Source organism: Ascidiella aspersa, chromosome 7 (genome assembly GCF_963924565.1).
Source record: "Ascidiella aspersa chromosome 7, kaAscAspe10.2, whole genome shotgun sequence".
In the NCBI taxonomy this organism is placed as follows: Eukaryota; Metazoa; Chordata; class Ascidiacea; order Phlebobranchia; family Ascidiidae; genus Ascidiella; species Ascidiella aspersa.
The window spans coordinates 2,279,128-2,303,077 of NC_139453.1; the positions used below are offsets into that span (position 1 = coordinate 2,279,128).

The 23,950-nt window shown below is 33.7% G+C and overlaps 2 protein-coding genes across 3 annotated transcripts; one reads left to right on the forward strand and one right to left on the reverse strand.

Moving 5' to 3' along the window:
- The first annotated feature begins 2,603 nt into the window (after window positions 1-2,603).
- LOC146137254 (methylmalonyl-CoA mutase, mitochondrial-like) lies at window positions 2,604-14,900 on the forward strand. Its single transcript, XM_083393796.1, has 16 exons — window positions 2,604-2,841; window positions 3,213-3,324; window positions 3,847-3,990; window positions 4,405-4,559; window positions 5,358-5,451; window positions 5,862-5,976; window positions 6,356-6,539; window positions 6,907-7,082; window positions 7,655-7,747; window positions 8,639-8,750; window positions 9,613-9,710; window positions 10,223-10,305; window positions 11,161-11,295; window positions 12,250-12,442; window positions 12,944-13,094; window positions 13,917-14,900. The coding sequence occupies exons 1-16, from the start codon at window positions 2,604-2,606 to the stop codon at window positions 14,060-14,062; spliced, it is 2,229 nt and encodes a 742-aa protein (XP_083249922.1). The 3' UTR covers window positions 14,063-14,900.
- A 1,191-nt stretch (window positions 14,901-16,091) lies between these two features.
- LOC146137255 (uncharacterized) lies at window positions 16,092-23,374 on the reverse strand. Of its 2 annotated transcripts, none has more exons than XM_083393304.1 (2): window positions 23,179-23,374; window positions 16,092-19,597 (listed from the first exon to the last, which is right to left on the reverse strand). In XM_083393304.1, the coding sequence occupies exons 1-2, from the start codon at window positions 23,335-23,337 to the stop codon at window positions 18,755-18,757; spliced, it is 1,002 nt and encodes a 333-aa protein (XP_083249430.1). In that variant the 5' UTR covers window positions 23,338-23,374; the 3' UTR covers window positions 16,092-18,754. The 2 variants fall into 2 exon arrangements, with proteins under 2 accessions (XP_083249430.1, XP_083249429.1); XM_083393303.1 differs by lacking the exon at window positions 23,179-23,374 and adding an exon at window positions 20,564-23,159.
- Window positions 23,375-23,950: the final 576 nt, after the last annotated feature.

The following is a 23,950-nucleotide window of genomic DNA, read 5'->3' on the forward strand; positions in this document are numbered from 1 at the left end:
GATGCAAGCAGAGCGGACTAGAAAAACAACTAGCCTGCAGTGAGGTTCGAAATTATTACGACTATTGTGTATTAGTCTTTATTTGGTCTTATTACGAACTGTGTATTTATTCCGACGTTGTTGTTGTTCTTATTTTTATCTTTTTTATGGGTGCTCAACTGTTTCTCGGAACCCTTGCTCATATGTTGGAAATAGTTTGTCACAAAACGTCTCAAGGGGGACGGAAAAAGTAGAAATCATAATGAAAACCTAAACTTGGTGTTTAAAAGGCCAACTAATTAAAAAAACATATGCTCGTGTTCCCGAAAGGGCCACGGTTTAGAAACGCTGCACTATAAAGTCAAACAAAACCTTTACTCTTAACCATTCCTTATCCGTCTTAAGGAAGAAGGTTTAGGCAGAAGTCTTTCAAACCTTCCCCCCCCCACTTTTTCTTCCCACGCGCCCGGAAGCAAGGGACGTGCGCATTTCCATTCAGAGCCTTTATTACGTCACGGAAGCGTCTCGATGTGGGCGATTGTCGTTAAGTTCTGTGGAAGAGAGGATAATGAAAAGTGCGCACAATCGTTATCTTAAGTAAATTTGTAAGTTGATGGGAATCAAATCAAAGTTGTTCCAAAGTATGGGTTTCGAAAGGTAAAAAAATTGGTTGCAAATTCGATTACCATCTGACGAAAATTGCACTGTTAAAAATTTATTTATAATTTTTTTTCTTCTGCTCAAGGTTGTTGCATTGCAACATAGACTGACACATTTGTGTGAAGTGTATGGCCGACAGTATTGATGCTGAGTTACCCTAAAAAATTGTCCAAATCATTAATTGGGTATACTGTTGAATTTAAACAAATTTGGTGTTAGCTTATATTCGCGAAAATATACTTGTGTTCCATATTGAGAACTTTCAGTTATTCACAGCAACTAAATAGATGGTGTTGGAAAATGAAAATATTAACTACATGTGCCTATATTATTTTTGCCCCGTCGCTTCCTTACAGAACATGTTGTGTTTATTTTAAACACCGGGATAAAAAAGCTGCGTAAGTTTTGAACTTTGAAATGAAAATTAAATTTCCTGAAGTTGCTCAGCGCTTTATATGGGTCTGTTTCGATTTTAACCATCATTAAAAGTTTCTCAAGGTTTAATTTAGGCCACGTCTGCTCTCGAGCGGTAGTTTTTTACTACAATATATATCGCTTGGTGGGGCTGCTGAGTAAATGCGAAAGCCAAGTTCTGTCGAAACGATTTCTTCAAGTTCTTAAACGATTTTTATAATCCAGAAAGCAGCGATTTTCTTACAGTTTGCATCGCATGATGATTTACGGCTGAAAAAAAATTTACGTTGATCACACTTTATAGTAAATAACTTTACTCACCAATTTTACTTCCCCGACAATTGGTAAATAGCCTTAGATTATTCCGATAGGTTACATCTTATTGAGATAATATTATATCTTATTTTTCCGTGCATATTACTGGGTATCTGGCATGAATATGTTGTTGGTCTTAATACTATGGTAATATAGATTATTTTACAGTAGATACTGTTTGTTTGTGAGACTAATTGTGAGTTACCGAGCGGTAAATTATATACCGTTCGTTGCTGCCTGCTAGATCATAAACAGTACAAAAATAGTAATGATGAATATTTAGACCAGTTTGATTCTAGCATAAGACCAACGTTGCTTCTACTAATAAAGAACTATTAGCCTTTTTCTTATATCAAATAAAAATGTTGTTTTTTGTCATAGAGCAATTTTTAAACAATATCGTATTACTGCAGTTACGGGTCATTGAGCTCGTGCTTAATCAACTGTTACGGTTGACCCCACTTGGAAACATTTGCAAAGTTTGTGATCTTAACATGTTTTTTATTATTTATTTTTTAAGTTTTAACTTAACGTTGGCAATAAAGTTTTACATTAATTTGATGGTGATATTAAACAAGTATTTGCAGTCAAAAATAATCGTACTTATAGAATAAAAGTGTTGACAAACACTGCATTAGGCTTTATAATTATACAAATTATTTTTTCTACATTAACCATAATTTTTTTGTGATTTACTTTTTGAATATTCTTATAAAAATATTTTTGTTTTGTGGTTTTAAAAAAATTAGTACTACAGTCCAAGTTGGAAAGTAAGGCCAATTTCCCACTCGGCCGCGGTCATAGCCACACAATTTATGTAAAATCAACTAAAAATGCGGTCAGCCGCGTCGCGCTAACGGTTTTCAGTATAGTACTCCATTTTGAGCAGTGCAAATTTTACAAATAACGTTATTACAGCCGTGCAATTTCGAGCTGCAAAATTGTCTACCTCGTGAAAAATCCAAAGTTTCCAATCTAAGAGGTTAAGAAGCAGTCATATATTCGTTGATAAAATGTTTAATAGACGACCGTAGATTACCTTTTTTTGGAGTTGTGCCGTGCCAAAAAACAAAAGTGAAAAAGAAACGTAGATAATTTATTGGACTCAGTCAGAAGAAAAATTTACCATCAAAAAGTTTGTTGCATACATATACTGCTCGGTGGGTTTTGATACTATTAAAAAAATGACTTATATATGTTTTCATTATTTAGATTTAGAGCTTATTTTCCTAATCATGGCGCACAGAATATTGCAAAATTTATCTAAAGCTCCCTACAAATTTTCAAATCTCAATAAAATTTCAAGAACAGCTTCAAATTTACCGTTGAACCCGGATTGGGTTGAACTTGCGAAAAAACAATTGCGTGGTGCCGACCCGAAGGACAAATTAACATGGAAAACACCTGAAGGAATCGTTTTGAAACCTCTTTATTCAAAAGAAGACACAAAAGACACACCAGATGAGTTACCAGGTATTGTAAGTTATTGTGGAAATTCTAGCAACTTGGCACCTGCGAGTTTTTTCCACAAGCTAAAATATTAAATATTCACCACACTTTTGCGATATTTCAAGCTAATGTCCTGTGGAGCAATACTTTTCCAGACAGGTTATTTACCAGAAATCAAGGACCCCAACATTCATTCAAATTTTATGCAATCCACTTTTTGTACATGTTTGCTTCTATCATAAACATTTTTAAAAAATATACTCATATATTTTCATTGTTTTTTAAATCGTCTAATGTTTAAATTAATGAAATATTTCATAAATTTTTATGAATGTTAGCTTATGCCATATATTTTTGATGTTTGTTTAACAGAGTAATACTTTTTTGTCTGTTAGGTAAATACCCTTACACCAGGGGTCCTTACCCGACCATGTATGCCAACCGACCGTGGACAATTCGGCAATATGCAGGCTTCAGCACGGTTGAGGAAAGCAACAAATTCTACAGGTTAATTTTGAAATATAAGGAGGGTTATATAGAGTATATCTGTATTTATAAGTGTTTATTTGTGTACCTCTGTCTTTTTGTTCAGAGTAAAACCAAGCTAGACAACATGAGCAACGTTGGCACACTTATATGTAATATTTGACAATACAATAGTGAACTTAAAATTTTTAGCACCAGAAAAAATATCAAAGTATAAATCACTACTTAAAAGGAAGTATATTTTCAAACTTCCGAATGTGAAGTAGATCATCATTAAGATATTTATATATTCTGTATGGTAACATTTGTTCTCAAAGTTAGGGCCTTTCATAAACTATTTTAGAATAATGGATATTTTAGTTGCAATCAGGGTTTTTTTAAGGTTTGGTTTGGGTGACCGCTAAGTAGTTTTAAGAGACCGCAAGTGTTTCATTTAAATACCAAAAAATTGCAAGTCCAAAATTTGGGAATTCTCTGGAGAAATTTGGGGGACCGTTTCGGCACCTTACAAAAAACACTGGTTATAATTGCTTTTTTCTGTAGAGACAACATCAAAGCTGGTCAACAGGGTTTGAGCATTGCGTTTGACCTTGCCACGCATAGAGGTTACGACTCAGACAACCCAAGGGTCAAAGGTGATGTTGGAATGGCCGGCGTTGCCATCGATTCAGTCGAAGATATGAAAAGGTCAGTAATCAAAACAAAACTTTTCACTATGTTATATATTTGATTTTGACAAAATATTTTTGTTCAAAAAGTTTTAAATTAGCCGGATACACTATAAATTAATTACAAAGCTGTATTTATATATAATTGTGTGAGAATACCTCCATCATATTTATCAACAAGTATGAAAAAAGCTCCACTAAACCACATCTAGAATATTTGAGCGTTTGTAATATGTTTGGTCTAAATTATTACGAAAGCTTTAAAGATTGCTTCTTTATTCCTTAAAACAGATTTATTGTGCCTAAAATTGTTTAATTATTTGTATTGTGCCTAAAATAAAATGGCCCAAAATAGTGCAAAAAAGTATATATTTTGTGATACTTCTACATATTTGTGAAATAGCAATAAAGCATATCTCAATCGGAACCTTAGATTATTTGAGGGGATTCCTCTTGACAAGATGTCGGTGTCAATGACGATGAACGGAGCCGTGATTCCGATTATGGCCATGTTTGTGGTGGCCGGGGAGGAACAAGGCGTGACGTCGCAACAACTCACCGGAACCATTCAAAACGACATCCTGAAAGGTGTAAAATTATTCATGTTCATATCTTTTAAAAAAAATATATATATACTAAATAAATGAAACACTAGCTGATTTGTAAGCTGTCTTGATTTGTGTTTATTTTTTAAATGTACCCTTAGATAGGTTAAGCTGTTTTTTTTTAAATTATTTTAGGCATTTTTTACAAGGTTTACTGTTTTAATATGAAGGTGTTGGGTTGAGCTGTTTTTTTGTTTGCATTTTTTTGGGTAATGTTATTTTAAGCAGTATTTATTTATAAGATTTATGCAACTTTTTCGTTATAAAGATGTTAGAAAATTGTAGCTTATCTCTGTTTTAATTTTTAGCTCAATGTTTGTTAAAAAAAATAGCGTAATTTGTTTTGGGAAGTTTTTGCTACTTGTTTTGGAAAACATTTAGTTTTAGCCATTTCTTCTATTTTGTTTGTTCTGTATCTAATTAACCTAAAAATTTTAAACTTTATCACACTTACATCCTTAGATGAATTTTATATGATAAAGCAGCGATATGTTAGCAGGTTTGCTAGAGCGACCTTCTTCTTTTTTTGAATAGTTTCAACTTAAAGTTGTTTAAAAAAGATCTATGCACTCACAGAAAGTATTTTTGTGCTTCAAAATATACATTTTGTGGGAAACCCAGCTGATTTTATTTCTTAATCCTAGGAGTTATAAATATTTCCAGTTGTCCATTACATCAATAAAAATGTTCAAAGTTACTTTTCAGATTAACTCCAGACAAAACCTTATAATACACTATTCAGAAAATTTTTGGCTAAGTTTGTTTTATTTTTGTCTTTCAGAATTTATGGTACGCAACACTTACATCTATCCCCCAAAACCATCCATGCGTATCATCTCAGACATTTTTGCCTATACAACAAAACACATGCCAAAGTAAGTTTATTGTCAATCATATGTTTTTTGGTAGTTTTATGAAATGTATTATTTAGTTTTTTAAAATAACCCTTCATTTAGTTTTTTAAATAACCAGTCTATTACAAATATGGATCAATTGTTTGTATGAACCTCTGGGTGAAGAATGATTTTTGTTAACTGTTTTTTAGTACAACTGTAGTCCTTTGAACTAAATTGCTTAAATATTTTTTGTCTTTTCATTGGGTTGAGCATATCTACAAATAAGTGATTCTGTTGGTATTTTTACCTTTTTACTTCAGATTCAGTAGCATTAAGATCAGTGGTTATCACAAGCTATTTTCGTTAAGTGTGGCCTTGGAGTCCATATTACAGATAGAGTACTCACATTCATACTATTGGTGAAGATATAATTATTGCTCTTTCTTTAGATTCAACAGCATTTCGATCAGTGGTTATCACATGCAAGAGGCGGGTGCAGATGCAGTGCTGGAACTTGCGTTCACGATTGCTGATGGGATACAATACTGCAGGACTGGTCTTGAGGTAGCAAATATACTCCAACTATCTTTTGTATTAGTATTTATATTCTTAAAATGTTATTAAACTCATGTATTTAGTTTATTTACAAAAAAGTATTCTTATTATTGCTTTGAATTCAATCGTGTACGAATTAAGTTGTATTTCTTAATTTTCTCAAATAGAGCCTGACTTCATATTTTGTAAGTAATATCACAAGATAAATTAAATTAATACAATAAGATTTATATTTGAAGGTATTAACTAAACTCTATATTAAGTAAAATTCAAAGGTTGTTAGTTGTTGTAAAACAAAAACCAACAATGTTGCAACAGGTGTAGTTATATTTATAATGTTTATCCACTATATTTTACTCTTGAATATTTTTTACTGAATTCTCAACAGGCAGGTTTGGACATCGACAACTTTGCACCACGCTTATCATTTTTCTGGGGCATCGGAATGAACTTTTACATGGAGATTGCAAAGTTGCGGGCTGCAAGAAGATTATGGGCTCATCTCATCACAAAATTTTTCAACCCTAAGAATCCAAAGTCATGTTTATTAAGGACCCATAGTCAAACATCGGGTATAAACGTGTTTTTCAAATATATGTTATTATATGGTGCTTATAACTTATATATTGATGCAAACATTACAAATTGGAGCATTAAGAGTATTGCATATATTGTAAGTGGCGTAATACAAATTTTAAACTTGATTTGTCTAAATATGCTTTAATTGCAAAATTTTACCACCAAGAAATTTTACAAAATTGTTTAAAAAATGAACAATTTAATCAAAATGGGTTGATTTTTGTTAATTACCAAAGTTATATATCTTACAAAGACTTGTATTTTCTACACAGAGCACGCTTTTAAAGAACAAATAAAAATTTTGTAGAAAGTGAAAAAAAAACATCACTTCTTTCAGACTTTTGGATGTTCTATTTTTAGGTTGGTCTTTGACAGAGCAGGACCCCTACAACAACATAATCCGCACAACGATTGAGGGCATGGCTGCCGTGTTTGGAGGCACACAGTCCTTACACACAAACTCATTCGATGAGGCACTTGGTCTGCCAACTGTAACAAGCGCTAGGATTGCAAGGAACACACAGATTATATTGCAGGTAAGACATAGAGTGGTTCATTACTTGTATATCAAGGTAACACTCGTATACATTTTTTCATTTTAATATTTATTTTAAAAATATAAAAAACCTTAAAACAAAATGAAATGACAATTCAATCTAAATATTTTATGCAATTATTTCTGCAAGTGTTTGTATTTCTTTTTGTTGTTAATATAAGTTGAATAGAAATGATAAAATATTCATATATTATTAATATTTTTATTGTTTATATTGGGATCTAATCATGTTCCAACAATGCTAGTTGTTGATCTTTTTATCCATATTGTAAGATCAAAACAAAACCACTAAGGTTATAAAAAGATCTAAAACAACTTTTTCAATAAATTTGTTCTAGATCTTAACTATAACCTTTGGGGTTTTATTTGGATCTTTAAGTAGAATTCGTGCAAATCGCGCAAAGCAAAATAAAATGTTTTATAAAACTCTATAAATCTAAAGCTAGCCAATGCGAAAAATACAAGGAAACTTAAAATTTGGTCACCTAAGTATTTACTTTGAATGCTGGCTTTTTTTGCTGATCAAAATATTGCCTGTATGTTCGATTTTAGGAGGAGACTGGAATTGCAAATATCGTTGATCCATGGGGAGGTTCTTATATGATGGAAAACCTCACCGATGATATTTATAATGCTGCCATGAAGGTAACTTATACCTTTAAATAGTGTATGTAAATTGTGAACAATTTTACCAAGGTTTCTAAAAGAACGTTATAAGAATATCAGAGCCCATACAGAAGTAGGTAGCATTTTTAACGTTTCAAATAACTCTTTATTTATTTTCAACATCAAGCTTTACTAAAAAATCTTTGTACATAATTCAGCCAAAGACCTTATTAACTTTTTATTAATAATTGCGCTTTTGAAAACTGTAGCAATTCAACGCTAAGCATTCATGTTTTCACCACTGGACGTTCAAAATGTTGCCATCTTTTTATGTAGCTTAATTAACAAGGTAAAGCTGTTTTTTTATGTTATGGTTGTTTTAAGTTGCATACGAATAACCCAGGGCTTCTCAAACTGGGGTCGCAACCCTGCGTTACATCTAGAAAAGCGTTACATCTAGAAAATCGATTTTTTTGTTCTGTTTGATATTCCAATAACAAACGTAATGCAAAAGAAAACCCTTAAAATGCAGAATTATTAAACAAATACGTGCCAAAGCAGCCGACAAAAAATGTTGCGTTTTAAACTGGTAAACCTACAGAAGGTGGAGGAAAATTTTAATTAAATAAAAAGGGGCCACAGACTGAAAAGTTTGGGAAGCCCTGGACGTTTAAAATGTTGCAAGTGCCATCTATTTTTGTAGAAAAATTATCAAAGTCAAAGTTTGTTTTATGTTATGGTTGTGTAAATTTGCATACGAATAGCCTACCAAACTGCATAATTTGTAGATTATTCTATATCATTACTCAGTTGCGTGTATGTTAGTAATAAAAGGTGATAAAAAGTTGTGTTACAAACTGTAAACAAATATCAGTACAGAACTTGTTGAAGATGTATTTTATTTAATTGCGTGTTTGTTCGTTATAAAAGGTGATAGACGAGATAGAATCTCTTGGTGGAATGGCACAAGCTGTGGCAGAAGGAATCCCTAAACTAAGGATTGAGGAATGCGCTGCAAGAAGACAAGCAAGGATTGATTCAGGTGATAACAGGGTTACTGCAAACTGCAAAGTATTTGAATTTTTTTTTTTTTTTTTTTTTTTAAACTTATTGAAAAGTCTTTGATAAACCTATGTTTTTCCAAAAGTCTTTTAATATACTTTGAGAATGTATGTTATGTCTGGCTTAAGTAATGCCCTTATAGAAAGACTTTAAAGTCTTAGAAAAGATGATACAATTGTACATCGAAAGTGTCTTAAAAAAATAAAAATATTTGATTATGTCATTTATGCGGGATTGTTTTCCTATTATATTAAAAAAAACGTTAGTATACCGATTTTTGGTTTTTAAAACCAACAAATTTTCCTATAAAAAGCCTTTGAATGTGTTTGATATATTTTCGTAAAATTCTGTGTCAACCTTGGATTATCAAAATTATTCAGTTTGTATTTCCGCTACATCAGGGGTTCTTATACTGGGGTCCATGGAGCCCTTGGGGGTACGTTAACTAGGTTTAGGCCGTCCATGAAGGTTTAATTGACATATTATTGTATATTTAAAAAGTATTCAATTTAAAAAAAAAAGAGTTTAATCAAAAATAAAACGGTTTTGTACCGCATGTATTTAGTCTTTTTTCACATTTTTTGGACTGGAAACAGCAGATTTCTATAGTCTATTTCAATTGTGACGTAAATTTATGACGTCATAAAATTTCTTGCCTGTATTGGTCAATGCGAAGCAAATTTTTTTAAAGGAGTCCGCGGTAAAAAGGAAACCCTGCACTACATGGCGCAAGTATCAATATCATAGCGCCCCCGGCCACACGTTAATAGAATACTTACACAACTAAAATAACATCCCGCAGAACACATACACCGAAACCGAACTGTAGCATTGTTTTTCAGGTAACGAGGTGATAGTAGGTGTGAACGAGCATCGATTAGAAAAGGAAGATCCAATCGAAGTACTTTCGATCGACAACACGCAAGTCAGGGATGGTCAGGTCGGTAAAACTAACTGAATGCAAACTTGATGTGGACCTTTTATTGTTAGGTTTTTGTTGTTTGGTTAATATCAGTAGCGATGCAATGCCAAGTTTTTTTTGCTATATACAGTTTTGTTCAGAAGCAGTAAAAAAATTACCAAGTCAGGGCGGTAAAAACTGGTATATTATTATTATTTGAAAAATAATGGGACTTGATTCGGTCCATTTGTTTTTTTAAGGAGGAGTTTAATAAGATATTTTTTTGTTCGAAAAAAATGAAAATATATTTTTTCTTACCTAAACATAATGTAGGTAGCCTTTTGTGAAAATTTAGAGTAAGTCTTAAGATAATGGCCGAAGGCTGCAGTATTTACTTATAACATTGTGAGCTAAACGTTGTTAAAAAGCTGAAATGTTTGCAAATCCGACACACCCTCAATTCCCTCGCATGGTGTTCGAGCGTGATAGATACTGTTTGTAGGTTAAACTTATAACCCTGAATAAACAATATATGCTTTTTGCCGTTTCAGATCAACAAGATCGAAAATATTCGCAAATCACGAGATGAAACAAAAGCGCAAGAAGCACTTACAGCCTTAACACAAGCCGCAAGGTTTGTAACAATATTTTTTTACTAAACAGCGTCAAAATGGCAAACGAGAACTATCTTACAGCGCGGAACTAAATAACGCGTAAAATTGTGGCTACAAACAGTTCCTGCAAAAAAGTAAAAAAAGCTTTGACCCATTCTAGAATGCTCTACAAGTGACATGATTGTGTATATATTATCATTCTTGTTATTGGAGAGGTGATTCTGAATTTCGTAAAAGCTGTTCAAGGTTTTTGAAGATTTTATGTAACTTTTTCTTTAAATTTCATTAATTTTTTGAATACCCTTTTAAATCAACTGAATACTTTTACTCCAAACAGTATATCACAGGGGTGGCCAACCAATCAGATACCAAGAGCCCCATTTGTTACTTGGTAAACCGCAAAGAGCCACACATTAGACATATGGAGCGAAATAAATTGGCCTATCACTCCATTTCTTGCTCACTCCACAAAGCGATCGCGGGAAGCGCGAAAAAGTGCCTTAATTTCGTTTAATAGATAAAATTTAAATTTAGAAAAAGACGCGACGCAATGATTGAAAAAATACACATTTCTCGATATAATGTCGTATATCAAAATTATTTGGGCATATTTTTTCGTTTATCTTGTTTCAAAAGTGTTACTATAAATATAATGGCAAACAGTCTGAGTCGAAACCGACAATAATCCATAACTTAACCAAACGAAATGGAAACCAACTCATAAGTGCAACATGAACGTAAGAGCCGCATATAACTGGGTGAAAAGCCGCAGGTTGGCCGTCCCTGGTATATCACAAAATCAAAATCACCGCGTCCTATTAAATTAGTTTACCGTTTGTAGATTTCCTTTCTAAAAATATGCTTTCCACCACTAGGGGCGACGGCAACCTTCTCAGCCACGCGGTGGCGTGCGCGCGCTTGCGTTGTACAGTGGGTGAGATTTCTATGGCGATGGAGGAAGCGTTCGGGAGACACAAGGCTGTGGATAGACTCGTGAGTGGAGCTTACAAGTAAGTAATGTGTGTTGTATACTTGCTTCAAACTCTGTAGGACTACCTGAGTCCCTTGTCCAGTGGTTCTCAACCGGGGTGCCGTGACACTCTAGGGTGACATGTTTAACGAGATATTTCAAATTCTTTAGGATTCCAATTTTTGCTCCATAAGTTTCTTAGCACAATATTTTTGTTCGGTCAAAGTGCCAATAATTAAAATGGTTTTATCAACTTTGTTGCATAGTTAATGTGCTGTTGCAATCTCGTTTAGTGTAACGTTAACGACTCAAAAAAAAAAAAAATACGGGCGAAAGAAAAAATACGGGCGAAAGTGCCGCAAGCTAAAAAGCACTGGCCTAGTCCGACGTGCGCAGTGACAATTCGAAACTGATAAGGCCGCAAACTGTTAATTGTAAATGTGGAATAACATATGCTGGATTACTTCCCATCCATGTATTGTGGGTGGATGGATTATATGACGCCTATGTGTGTTGTTTGCAGAATATATTAATTTTTTTAGTTACGTTAATGGACGAAATCAGAGCCGGACTCGGGACTCCACGAAATCGAACATTTGGCCAGAGTCGGGTTATTTTTTCCTGACTCCATGCGAGAGATATTTGGCATAATTGCATCTTCGCAATTCCAACAAAAGCAAAAAAACTATTAGAAAAACGATAATTGTTAAGAAATATGTTGAAAGTTTAAAAAGTTTAATAGCAAATATGGTGAAATATTTTTCAACCACGTATTGTGAGTGGGTGAGTTATATGTCACGGCTATGATTGCTGAATAGCCACCGCATGTAAGGCTGAAATACAGGCTGGAGATTCGGGCTGGAATCAGGTCCTAAGGACTCGACTCCACAGCCTTGGTCACAAGTGTATTTTTGCCTTTGGAACAACGTTTTTTTAAAAAAAAACCCTAACCTAAACCCCAGATAATTTAAAACGTCGCTTTATTTTTCTCCAGAACTGAGTTTGGTGAAAGCGACGAGATCTCGGTTGCTATGCAACAAGTTGAAGAGTTTGAGAAGATGGACGGACGTCGGCCCCGGATCCTGGTAGCCAAGATGGGCCAGGACGGCCATGACCGCGGCGCCAAGGTCATTGCCACCGGGTTTGCTGACCTTGGATTTGATGTCGACATTGGACCGCTATTCCAGGTTGATTTTTTTGTTTTTGGGGGTGTGTGTTTAGCGTGAAAGTTGGTAATTTTATGTAGATTATTATCAACTGTTTTCTCAAATCTTTCTGGCGTTTTCACTGCATAAAAGTTTTAATGGAATGTTCACACAATGCTACATAATTTGGGGCATAATGGTTGAAGGTTGTAGTAAGACGTAATATCAATATCAAAGCCCATACAAAAGTAGGTAGCATTTTGAACCTTTCGAATAAATCTTTGTTCATCGATGTGGAAAATAAATAAAGAGTTATTCGAAACGTTCCAAATTCCACCTATCTCTTGATGGGTTTTGGTATTCTAATTACGCCAACATTTTAATTTAAAATTTTCGCAAATTTAGTAATTAAATCACATTCGAAAAAGGTGAAAAGTGCTAAATTATATTTAAATCAAGTCAGGAAAACGAAAATGGTTTAAAAAGTGAAACTCCTTATTTTCCAATTCCGCAAAAAACTAACGATTTTCCATTTCGCGTCAGACGCCATCGGAGGTTGCGCAACAAGCGATCGACGCCGACGTCCATTGTGTCGGAATAAGCACTTTAGCGGCCGCCCACAAAACGCTCGTGCCCGAACTCGTACAAGAATTGAAGAAACTTGGAAGAGGAGACATACTCGTCATCGCTGGAGGTGAGTAGACGTGATATACGAGTAGCGAGTTATTGGATGAGTAGCAATATACGAGTAGCGAGTACGTTTGTTGGACAAGTTGTGGGTTTGTTACACGGGTGCCAAACATGGAGGAGTCGTAGACAGGGTGTTTTGCGCACGGGGGAAAACTATACGATTGCCCCCCTCCTCCATGTTTAATTACATTTTCTATTACATTAAGCTTTATACAGAAAACAATTCAAATTTTAATAGAACATTCTATGAAGAAGCGGCCTCATTTTGTCATTTGTAAGCTTCATTTTGGCGCCCCTGTACCCCGACGCCCCCTTAGATCCGAGTACGTGTTGCATTGTTCTATTTTGTTATTATAGAAAATTATTGACACTTTTTGCGATCATTATAACTATCAAGATACGAATTTAAGAATCTTATAGTGGTATAATACCTGTTTTCATATATTCTGTCACTCTAAAGTCTAACTCAATCTTATGCTTTGATAATGGAGTCCATTTTGTCTTATGGCTTCTTTTTGTACCCTCATTAATGTACATCATTGAAAAACGCCAGACTTATTTTCTTTTTCTAAACACGAATCAAAATTACCTAAAAACGTTGCGATGATTAAGCATTAATTACTTTAAGTTACTGTCGGTTTACGACACGATAATTCCTGGACACATATCTAAAGTCACATTTAGTCAATCTCGAAAAAAAAAAACAAAAAAAAGTGCAGTTGCTAACAAACATAGTCATATCAGTTTACTTGGTATCAAAGCCATGTTAAACAGGCCAATTGTCATCGGGTTCTGCAGTATGAATCGAGCGTTTATTACGTCACAGGGGTTATTCCGCCGCAAGATTACCAGTTCCTGTACGACTCAGGCATAGCAAGCGTATTCGGGCCGGGAACCCGCCTTCCGCAAGCGGCGCAAGAGATCATGCAGCTGATTGTGAAGAATTTGAAGGAACGCCAGCGCTCAGGATAAGCGCTTATGATCAGTTTGCCTTTTTTCCTCTTTCTCTTCTATGCTTTATTTATTCCGCTGTCGTTGTTCTTTTCCATCGAACGCCATGAAAGACTCACCGAATCTATCGATCAATGATGCAAGCAAGGCAGGCTAGAAAAACAACTCGCCTGAGGTGAGGTTCGAACTCACGACCTAAGGGTATCTTTCATTGAGTCGTTGTTCGTGTTTTAAATAAGGGTGGCCGATCTCTCTTTTACTTTATTTCGATAACCAATATTTTGTGGGCGAAAAGTACGGCCGTTTAGATTCGATACCAAATGACGTAATTACTATGTCAAAAATCTAATGAACCGAAAATGAAAATGCTGCAATATTTATCTTAGGTTTTTAGGCAAAAAAATGGCTTTTGCGTTATAAAGCTTATTTAATATTTACTCCACCTGACATTATTTTAAAGTTGAGACTATTTGTTGGATCGCAAGACATGGCTGTATGCACAGAATAATTTCATCATTTGGTGCCTACTCTGATCCGATCATTGCTAGGGTATCTATACATTTTATTGTGGAGGTCGAACCAACCAGAAAAAAGGTTGGAATTTAAAACTTATTACCATGTCACGCATTGTCACGGAAGTATACAATGTTTTAACGACAATGGAATAGTTTCTTTTAAAACTGGGGTGGGCAATCCGAATACGAACCAGAAAGTATCTTGGTGGTCGCGTTGAAAACGTACTTCATACAACGTGTGATTTATTTTAAAAGAATCTTTAAATATCCTTGTTTTGACAAGCTGGTTAGAGTAGGAATAGGCGAGAATGCCTTACTAAATTTATGTATTCAATAAAATATTCTGAAATTTGCCTAAAAAGTTTTATTGTGAATGAGCTTTGGGCCCCATTATATTGCTTGGCGTCTGCTTTAAAAGGACATTTTCCCATTTTTTAGCATAAATATTCTTAGGAAAAATAAAAACTTGTTATTAACATATAAATGATATAACCATCATGGTAAAGGCTGCTTTCAGATCGGCACATTTTGTAAACACTTCAATATTGAACAGTTTGTACAGCCTGGTGTAAAGAAATGGTCCAATTCAATATTTGACACCAGTGGTAATTGGGACAATCGCGTACGGATTGCGAAGCTTCTGTGTCTACCCTACGTCGCGTTACGTATTTGTGCGTACAAACGTCGTATACGTAACCAGGCGACAAACTGACGTCATACAAGACACGCATGTTTATTATGAAGTATTGACCTGTTTCAGCACCCCATAAATACAAACGGCTTGAGGTGGGTTAATCAAATACCGTAATAACCTTCCCTAAGGCACCTATGGTGTGTGTGTTTTTATTATGTGTAATGTTGCCGTTGATCAGAACGACTAAGAATAGCACGAACACACCGACTAACACTTTGTGAATAATTCGGTTAAAGTTTTTTACCCGCTTCTGTGCTTTTAAACACGTATATCAGTCGTAACGAAACTTTTCTCATGAAGGACTTTTAAAAAAAGTTTCGTATTGACCTTTTTTGACTCAAATATTGTAAAACAAAGGACAAGATAAATTATATTGGTAAGCTATGTGAAATTGTAGTTAACTTAAGTTCAATAAAATTTGGCATAGTTTTGCACAAAAAATGGTTTCACCTAATAAAGTAACCGTATTTTCCAAACATTACACAACTTTTCCAAAAGAATTTAACCTACAGGCAGGATCCAATCTGCGGGCCGTAGTTTGGGTACCCTTGCCGTACCAGTGGTTCCTAACTTTTTTTCTTGATATGAGAGGCTTGTACTTCTTTATAAAACCGATCGTGCTTTTGCTTGAATTTACCACATGCCCCTTTAGCATAGTTTATAATGTTTCGCTTACCTTAAATAAATAAATATATAAAAAGCAATTTCATCTTTGCTGCAACTTATTTACAGTTTATGCAGATCAATCAATTTATCCTACTTGAAAATACAAAAGGCCAATAAGCCAATAAATATGTAATAAAACATAAAAAGCCAATGTATCTTAAAAAACCAAGCAGGTAGTTTGATTTAAATTTAACTCACGTTAGCCAATATTATTTAATTATTCAAAAATCTACATTTTGGTTACATTACTAGAAGTAGGTTAATTAACGATTTTTTCTACAAAGACAAAATCATTGTATAGGTTGTTTTATTGAACGGCAACACACAGAATGTCTTAATGCAGGGGTGTCCAATTCAAACATGCCGACGTGCCAATTTTTATCTTATAACTTCTTCCCGTGCCAAAGTTCAACAACTATTTTTTTTCTAATATTTAAAGCGCTTTTATACAAAAATAAAAGCAGTATAGTGATATAATATCAGAAGTATATAATTGTTTGTTTTCCTAATTGCTGGGATTGTTTTGTATTGTAAATAAACAATGACAATTGGCTGTATAACAAATTTAGCTTTTTTGACAATCAGCTGTATTTTTTGGCGGCTTGCATGTCATTTTTTATTAGGCAACGTGCCACATTTAGCATGTGTGCCTAATGTTGGACACCCCTTGTCTTAATGTGTTACGGTAAAACATCATTTTGGTGTTACAGTGTCATGTTAAAAAAAGAAAGAAACACTAAAAACACAAAGTTTGCAACTTTGTCAGAATTAACGAAGCAAATGTTATTTGTGTTAATCACTGCAAATTGAGAGATACTTTTCAAGAACAAAATTGGTAAAAATAATCCGGTAAAACAGTTAGTTAGGTTAAACATTTAAATAACACAGCTTTTCTTAGGTAAGAAAATCACCTAACTTCATCTTTATACATAAATATTTAAAAGCAATATATTATTTGGATAGTTTTTGTGTAATATAAACAGTTCTAGCCACCCAAAGCACAAACTGTAGCGTTAAAAGTTTGCAATTGCAACAGGCACTTTAATCTATTTATAATTTAGCACACAAAAAATACATGCATAGTTGCTGTCAAGCTAGTATACAAGTTAGAGATAAACCAATATATCAGTTTATGGATAATAGCAGCCGGTTCTACTACTGCCATTATATTGGTATCAGTAAAAAATATAGTATATAGTGACATTTTATTTTACTATGCTAATAGTATATCGAGTTTTCCTAAAAAAACAAATTTCGGAAAAAAATATTTTTTGTATTTTTATGGATTACTGTTTTCAGTATCACACAAAGTTAATTCACAAAATAAAAGTTGTATAATTCAACTAATCAAAATATACTTTCTGTATCATCAGTATTTAGAAAAAAAATTAATAAGGTTTATGTCTTTATAACAACTTTTTAAATTTAATGAGATAAAATTATATATTTACAACACATAAAATATACCAAAGTAAATCTAGTTATAAAATTAATAAGTAAAAATAAACAATTCAGAAAAAACACACAAATATTTAAAAATAAATCTCAATCACTTAAGTTAGTTCATCTCTAAGGCAGCGATAGGCAACCAGGCAACTTTTTAAAGGCATTAGTCGGCTGGAAATAGTTGTTTTATTAGGCAACTTGGGAATTTGTGAGCTTATTAAATGTGTAATATTGCAAATTACACTTTTGTTTTTAGCATTTTTCAAGTGGAAATTTGCAGCCAGGCAACTCTAATAGGGCATATTTTTGAAATATATTTGCTTTAGTGAAATTTTATAGTGACTGCACTTTGTAAAGATTCTTCTTCTTGTTCAATGTAACCTCATAAGTAGACCTAAGGTTACTGATACCTATCTAAAGTATTCTGCTACGGTACTTAAAATAAGTTACAAGTGCCTTATAGTTTTATATAAAAAGCACAAAGGAAATATATTTTTTGCTATAAAGACCAAAAAGCTTACTTAAAACATTTCTGATTTTACTCTATAAAGACAATAGCAGAGATTTCATTTAGAACAATTGTTCTGAGGTAATTAGCGTGAAAAGTACGAGTTTAATTCCAAACTTAAGCCAGGATATTACACAACATTTTTTTGACAAGTCGCAACAAATATGGGTGATTTGGGATTTTTCTTGGGTGGCGTAAGACTATATCATTTTTTGGATATGTATATATATTGGTTTTGTTAATGCTAACTGAATGTATACTAGATTAATTATCAAGGGGGATCTATGTAATAAAATAGTTTGACAATATTAAAAAAATAAAAGTGTTTGTGACATTTTGGCTTCTGGACAAGTTTTTGGAAGCTGAAACAGAATTCACTTTTCCAAAGGAAATTTCATTCTATGCAAAGACATGGTAAAAGTTTGAAGAAAGACAGATAGTAAAAAGTGTAGTGATCAATTGCTTATTAAAAGAGAAATGAAGTGATGTTAAACAACCGTTTAACACAGAGGAGTGATATTTGCGAAGTGCCACAGGATCCATTGTTTACAATAACAACAAAGTGCAAGAAGTCCCCAGTCAGTAAACTGATTATTGGATGCAAATTTTAAGTATAAAAATAGATTTTATTACTATCAACAAGTTTATATTATTTTGCATAATATTATAAGCCTAACAGTCATAACATTTTGATAAAATTGACATATTTCTGTTTTCAAACTTTTTAACACCAGCTCATGCTACCATCAGTGTTAAAATAAAGTTTTACAAGTTTTACTTTACTTGATGGCATGAGATTTTTGTTAAAACGTCTGAAAACAGAAATACATGAACGAATTTTACTAAAAAATATCAATTTTTTTAATTACATGTCTAAAACAACATTACTGCTCTGCCAATTCGGGAGTTGTAATAATAAATTCTGTTGGTACGTCCAACAGCAATGGGAGATGGTGCAACAGAATATCCTCTTTGTTAAATCTTTCTGGAATGGCATGCTCCAACTCAAAATCGGTGCTTAATCGATCAGGGAGACGATGTTTCAGCTCCGTTGTGCCAGGATTGAACAATGGAATTCGCTTTACCAAGGTGCTTTCCACTAGCTTAGTTTCAGGTTGGCGGTGTGTTAGAGTTTGAGGGTTCAAAACAATTTCTGGGACCGATTGGTCAAGGTAACTTGGTACGTCCTTCATAATTGGGTCGCGCTTGATCAAAACGCTTTTACCCTTGGAAAGAACGGGCTTTAAGAACACCAATTTCGATGGAGTCTTGTTGCATATTTCAGGGTAACTCTGCTCTAAGATGCTCCCTTTTTTGTTTGAAATTTCTGGTGTGCTTTGCTCCAGCAAAGACGGAGTTGTGTTTGCAATTTCTGGGATATTTTTCGTCAGGGTGCTTTCGGTCTTATTTGAAATCTCTGGCTTAGACTGATCCAAAGAAACGTTCGGAACTTGGGAAATAAACTGAGCCTTCTTGTCATTTTTAACCTTAATGTGATCAGGGTTGCTTAACAGCTCTGGAAAAGTTTGATCGACGTGAATATTATCAGCGTTGTAAACTAGAAGTGGGTGGTCGATATAGAGTTTCGTGTTTTGTGGGTTATTGATACCCTCAGGAACACAAATAGAATAATCACCTTCCTTTGTTTGTAACAATGGGACGGTTATTGTTAAAGTCGACTTACTTTCATCTTTCCTTGGAACTGTGATGTCAAAAGTTGATTGAACCTGAAATATTAATGTGACATTCTAAAATACACCGACTGGTTATATTCAAAATATTTTGCAGTTGTTTTTTTACACAGATGTATATTATGAGGGTTGCCATAAATTTATGTAAAAAATTAAAGACATTCTAAGACTTTTCCAAGAAAATTGCGAAGCTTTAACAACCTAAAATAGTGAGCCGCTCAACGTTTATAATTAAAATTGAAAAACAAATCGATATAAATGTCATGATCAACACAATTAAAAAAAAATTGTGACAACCATATAAACATGTTTGACAAAACTGATTAAATGTGATATCTAAAACACTTATGGATTTTCCTGTATAATAAAATGTAAAAGAAAGATATATTTAAACTATTTGGTAAAAACACAAACCTAAATATATTTGATAATTTTAAGTAATTTTTAATTTTTTATACCAGTTTTTGCTAAACAATTATAATGTAGATGTTAAAGCAAAAACTATTTATACAAAAATCAATACAAGCAATGAAACTTTATAAACTACCATATCAGTAATTAATAAAAAAATTGATTTAAATGAAAAGTAACTGATTCAGGCAAAATGAAATCTTCAAAACCATGCAACATGCAAATAATCGAACTTTGCTTAATACAGTCTTTTAAACAAATTATTTTGAAATGACTTAAATACGAGTCAAGCTTTTTGTGAAATAACTCAAGTCCAAGTCAATTTGTTTTAATATAATAAGTCAAGACAACCAAAAAAGTCAAGGATTTTTCAACTAGAAACCACTTAATCACTGAAGGTAAAGAACAAAAAAAGCAACAACAAAACCAACGTCTTTAGGAACAAAACTAACTAAGATTGACTGTTATACAAATCACATTTTGTTTTTGAAGAAAGACGAATGTAAAAGATTGACCATGATTGAAAACAAATTTATGAAAATCCTAAAAGAAATAACATAGATGTAACAACATTTAATAGTTTAAAATTACCCATTTCATTGCTGGGTTTTCATGGTAATAAGTAAGCTGTGATTTCTTCAACTCAGGTTCGGTCAAATGAAGTTTACTTTCAGTTGTTTTGTAGTCTGGTGGAATGTTTAAACGAAAAACAAGTCGAATAGCTTCTTCTCGCCCTTCATAAGGGTTGTATGTCGCCATTTAAATCAGAAATGAAAAATTATACACTATATGTGCTATTGTTGGCATAAATTAGAGTTACTTTGAAAGTGTTGTGTCAACAGCGAAGACATGTAATAAGTTATGCATTTAAAAAGATTTTGCATAATCTTTGAAACATTTATGTACAACTATGACTTTTATGTTTGCTGGACATATTTATTTTATTTTTTATCTATGAAATAAGACGGCAACTTTTAATCTAAATATTTAAAAATAACCATAGTTTTCTAATATGCATTTTTTTTAATACCGGAGAAATTTAATATCCCGTTTTGATTCCTGAATACAACAACTAAAAAACATTTTTTCATAAGAAACTGTTATCAACCTTAAAAGAAATGCGTACCACAAAACCAGAAAAAAGAAAATTTCTAAAAGCTGAAAGGTCAGAAAAAGTTTGGCAATATCTAAAACAATGTTTCCAAACCTATGTGTCGCAACCTAAACTGGATGACCATCATCAACTCAAGTAGTTAACATGAAGTAGTTAACATGGTTAGGTTTGTTAGGATTAGTTCTGGGTTTTTCTCCAAAGTTGATGAAAATGGTAGAAGCAATACAGAGACAGGACTCATATTTGTTAAATTTAAGCTTATTAATGCTACTGTCGTGTTTCGTCTTTGTTCACTTTAAGCTTACAGAAAGTTAAGTAAAGATAGTTAGGCTGCTACCACTTTGCTGTTGAATTTACGCTGAGTATTTGGGTTGCCGCCAAATAGGTTGAGAAACACTGATCTAAAACATGACAAGTTATGGTAAAATATCATTGCAACTAAGTTGGGCCAAAGTGAAGAAACACATTCCGCTGTCAACAATATCAAGATGCTATAAATGTGTCCTGTTTGTCTTTAAACGATGCCATGCACATCTATACGTTACTAAGCTCTGGAATCCATGTGGGATTGTTATGATCCATGACCAACAATGATACATAAAACTGTTGTACACAATATGAGTTCAATACAATTTAGTGGACATTTTAAAACAAGCTGTTTTCCAGGAAGAGGTAGCATTACTAGGTAATAAGGTTTTAGTATTATGAACAAGAAGATTAACATACCTAAACTTCTACATTGGTTTGGTATTAGCTAGCCTGCATAATGTGCCCACTGTAATATACAGTTGAAATGAAGATATAAAGAGGGTTACTGGTAGACTTAGGGATGCTCAAAGTAGAATCCCAAGGTATTCTAGAATAATAGGTTTCGAATCTAGAATAACGAATCCAGAATAGCGAATCCTAGTATATTTTTATTAAATTATTTAACCTCGATTTTGTTTGGAAAAGGGATTATTCTTAATCTACCCTACAGGACCCACAATCACAACAATAAATCGCCCAAACAATTTTCTAACATGTGTACATTATAATAAAAAAATCTCCCATATGTTCAACATTCTTAACAAAGTTCTGTCATTTGAAGCAGTTGTGTAAACTGTAATATGTCAACTGTCCAGGTTGTTGCCTAAACTTATATTTTTGCCAATAGTGAGTACAATGCAACACTGCACACAGAAGTCTTAAGCAATTCGGTCCTGTTTTTTCAAGCATTGTTGGGTCTTGGGGCTTATTTTTTACTAATGTGATCTGTTATGCAGTCAAATAATGCACTGCAAAGAATACAAAGTTACTATTGACTTAACGAATTTTTGACAATTAAACTGCGCATAACTGCATAACCTCGCTGAATATTGGCCTAAAGTTGACCTTAAGTAACCCTATAGCGCATTTTGTGGACGGCCAGCACGTTTTACAACTTAATGTTACTTTTGCAACTTAACGCATTTAGGGAAATTGCGAACTCCACACCAGACATTACTCGTTGATCGCTCGCCCAATAACGCTTGATTGACACTTAATTATTACACGAAAGTTATCGCGAGACGCGGTAATTGGTCACCCGAAAACGCTGACATTGCACTACCAGGTTACATTTAAAGCAAGCACTGTAAATTGGTCGCCGCAGCGAGAGGCCAACTTACCACACGCGTTTGTGCAATTAGGCGCAACAATCGGCGGTAAAACATTAAATTATATCGGTTCCAATTATCCGAAATAAACGGCAGAATTGGATTCGAATCCAGATGGGATTCGATATTCTACTTTGAACATCCCTACTGGTAGTAAATTTTCTTATTTACAGACTCTATCATTATGCTTTCAGTCATACATACAATAAAGTAGGCCAAGCAATGTATAGTAATGAATTAATATATGCTATTCTATGAAACAACAATTAGGAAGTTCAAAGTGCATTGCCAGTGATATTGGTGCAAATTATTGCAATGCCAAATTACAAGGTTATTTTTTCGGTTAAACTGTGTAAAACTGCAATGTCATTTCAACACACACTCAAACAACATCGCAAGAAACTTTACCCCCTGTTGGGAGGGCCACAATTTCAAGCATGCTCAAAACCAAATACCCTTTTAATGTCTGGCTCTTCGTGACTAAAAGATTCGTCGACATGTTTCAGTTCGGGTTCATTAATAGAAAGGGCCGAAGGGGTGACTAGAAAATCCATGGGAAGGTTAATCCGGAACTTAATTTTTTGACCATCTTCATTCTGCTCGTAAGGACCCATGACTCCAATTTTTAAACTAAATTTAGCCTAAAACCAAACGTGCCCTGCAAAAAACACAAAATGTGTGTTTTAGAATTTGTTTGCCATAAAAGGTAGTTTAAAATCGATAAACATGAAACCAAAGTGTACTTAATCAAGTATTACCAATGCCTAGCAACGCCAAAACATTATTTTTAACAGAATTTATGCAGCATTTGCACTAATACATGATTTAGCATTAATGTTGTTTACCTAAACCAAATAGTGTTTTTAACAAACTTTACCTGATTTAGCAATAAAAAGGGCGCTGGTCTAGAATCCTACCACAACGAAACACCATTTGGGTTAGGGTGCGGGTTAGCGTTTGGGTTAAGGTGGGTCAAGTATTATTATTAAACAAAGAATATAATAATACTTGACCCACCCACACCCAAACGCTAACCCGCACCTTAACTCAAATTTTGTGCGTTGATTTTAGAACTGTGGTAGGATTCTAGACCAGCGCCATAAAAAGGACACTGGTCTAGGATCGTACTACAATGTACATTATTTGGTTTAAAGTGCGTGTTAGCGTTTGGGTTTGTTTGGGTAGGTTACGCAAAATTATTAAACTGTGGTAGGATTCTAGACCAGT

Bases quoted from the DNA above. Each gene is read 5' to 3' on its own strand.
- LOC146137254 (XM_083393796.1), top strand. From the start codon at position 2,604: ATGGCGCACAGAATATTGCAAAATTTATCTAAAGCTCCCTACAAATTT. The intron at 5,452-5,861 runs GTAAGTTTATTG...CTCTTTCTTTAG, and splicing joins ACAACAAAACACATGCCAAA to ATTCAACAGCATTTCGATCA. The intron at 8,751-9,612 runs GTGATAACAGGG...ATTGTTTTTCAG, and splicing joins ACAAGCAAGGATTGATTCAG to GTAACGAGGTGATAGTAGGT.
- LOC146137255 (XM_083393303.1), bottom strand. From the start codon at position 20,731: ATGGCGACATACAACCCTTATGAAGGGCGAGAAGAAGCTATTCGACTT. The intron at 19,598-20,563 runs GTAATTTTAAAC...TTAATATTTCAG, and splicing joins AAAACCCAGCAATGAAATGG to GTTCAATCAACTTTTGACAT.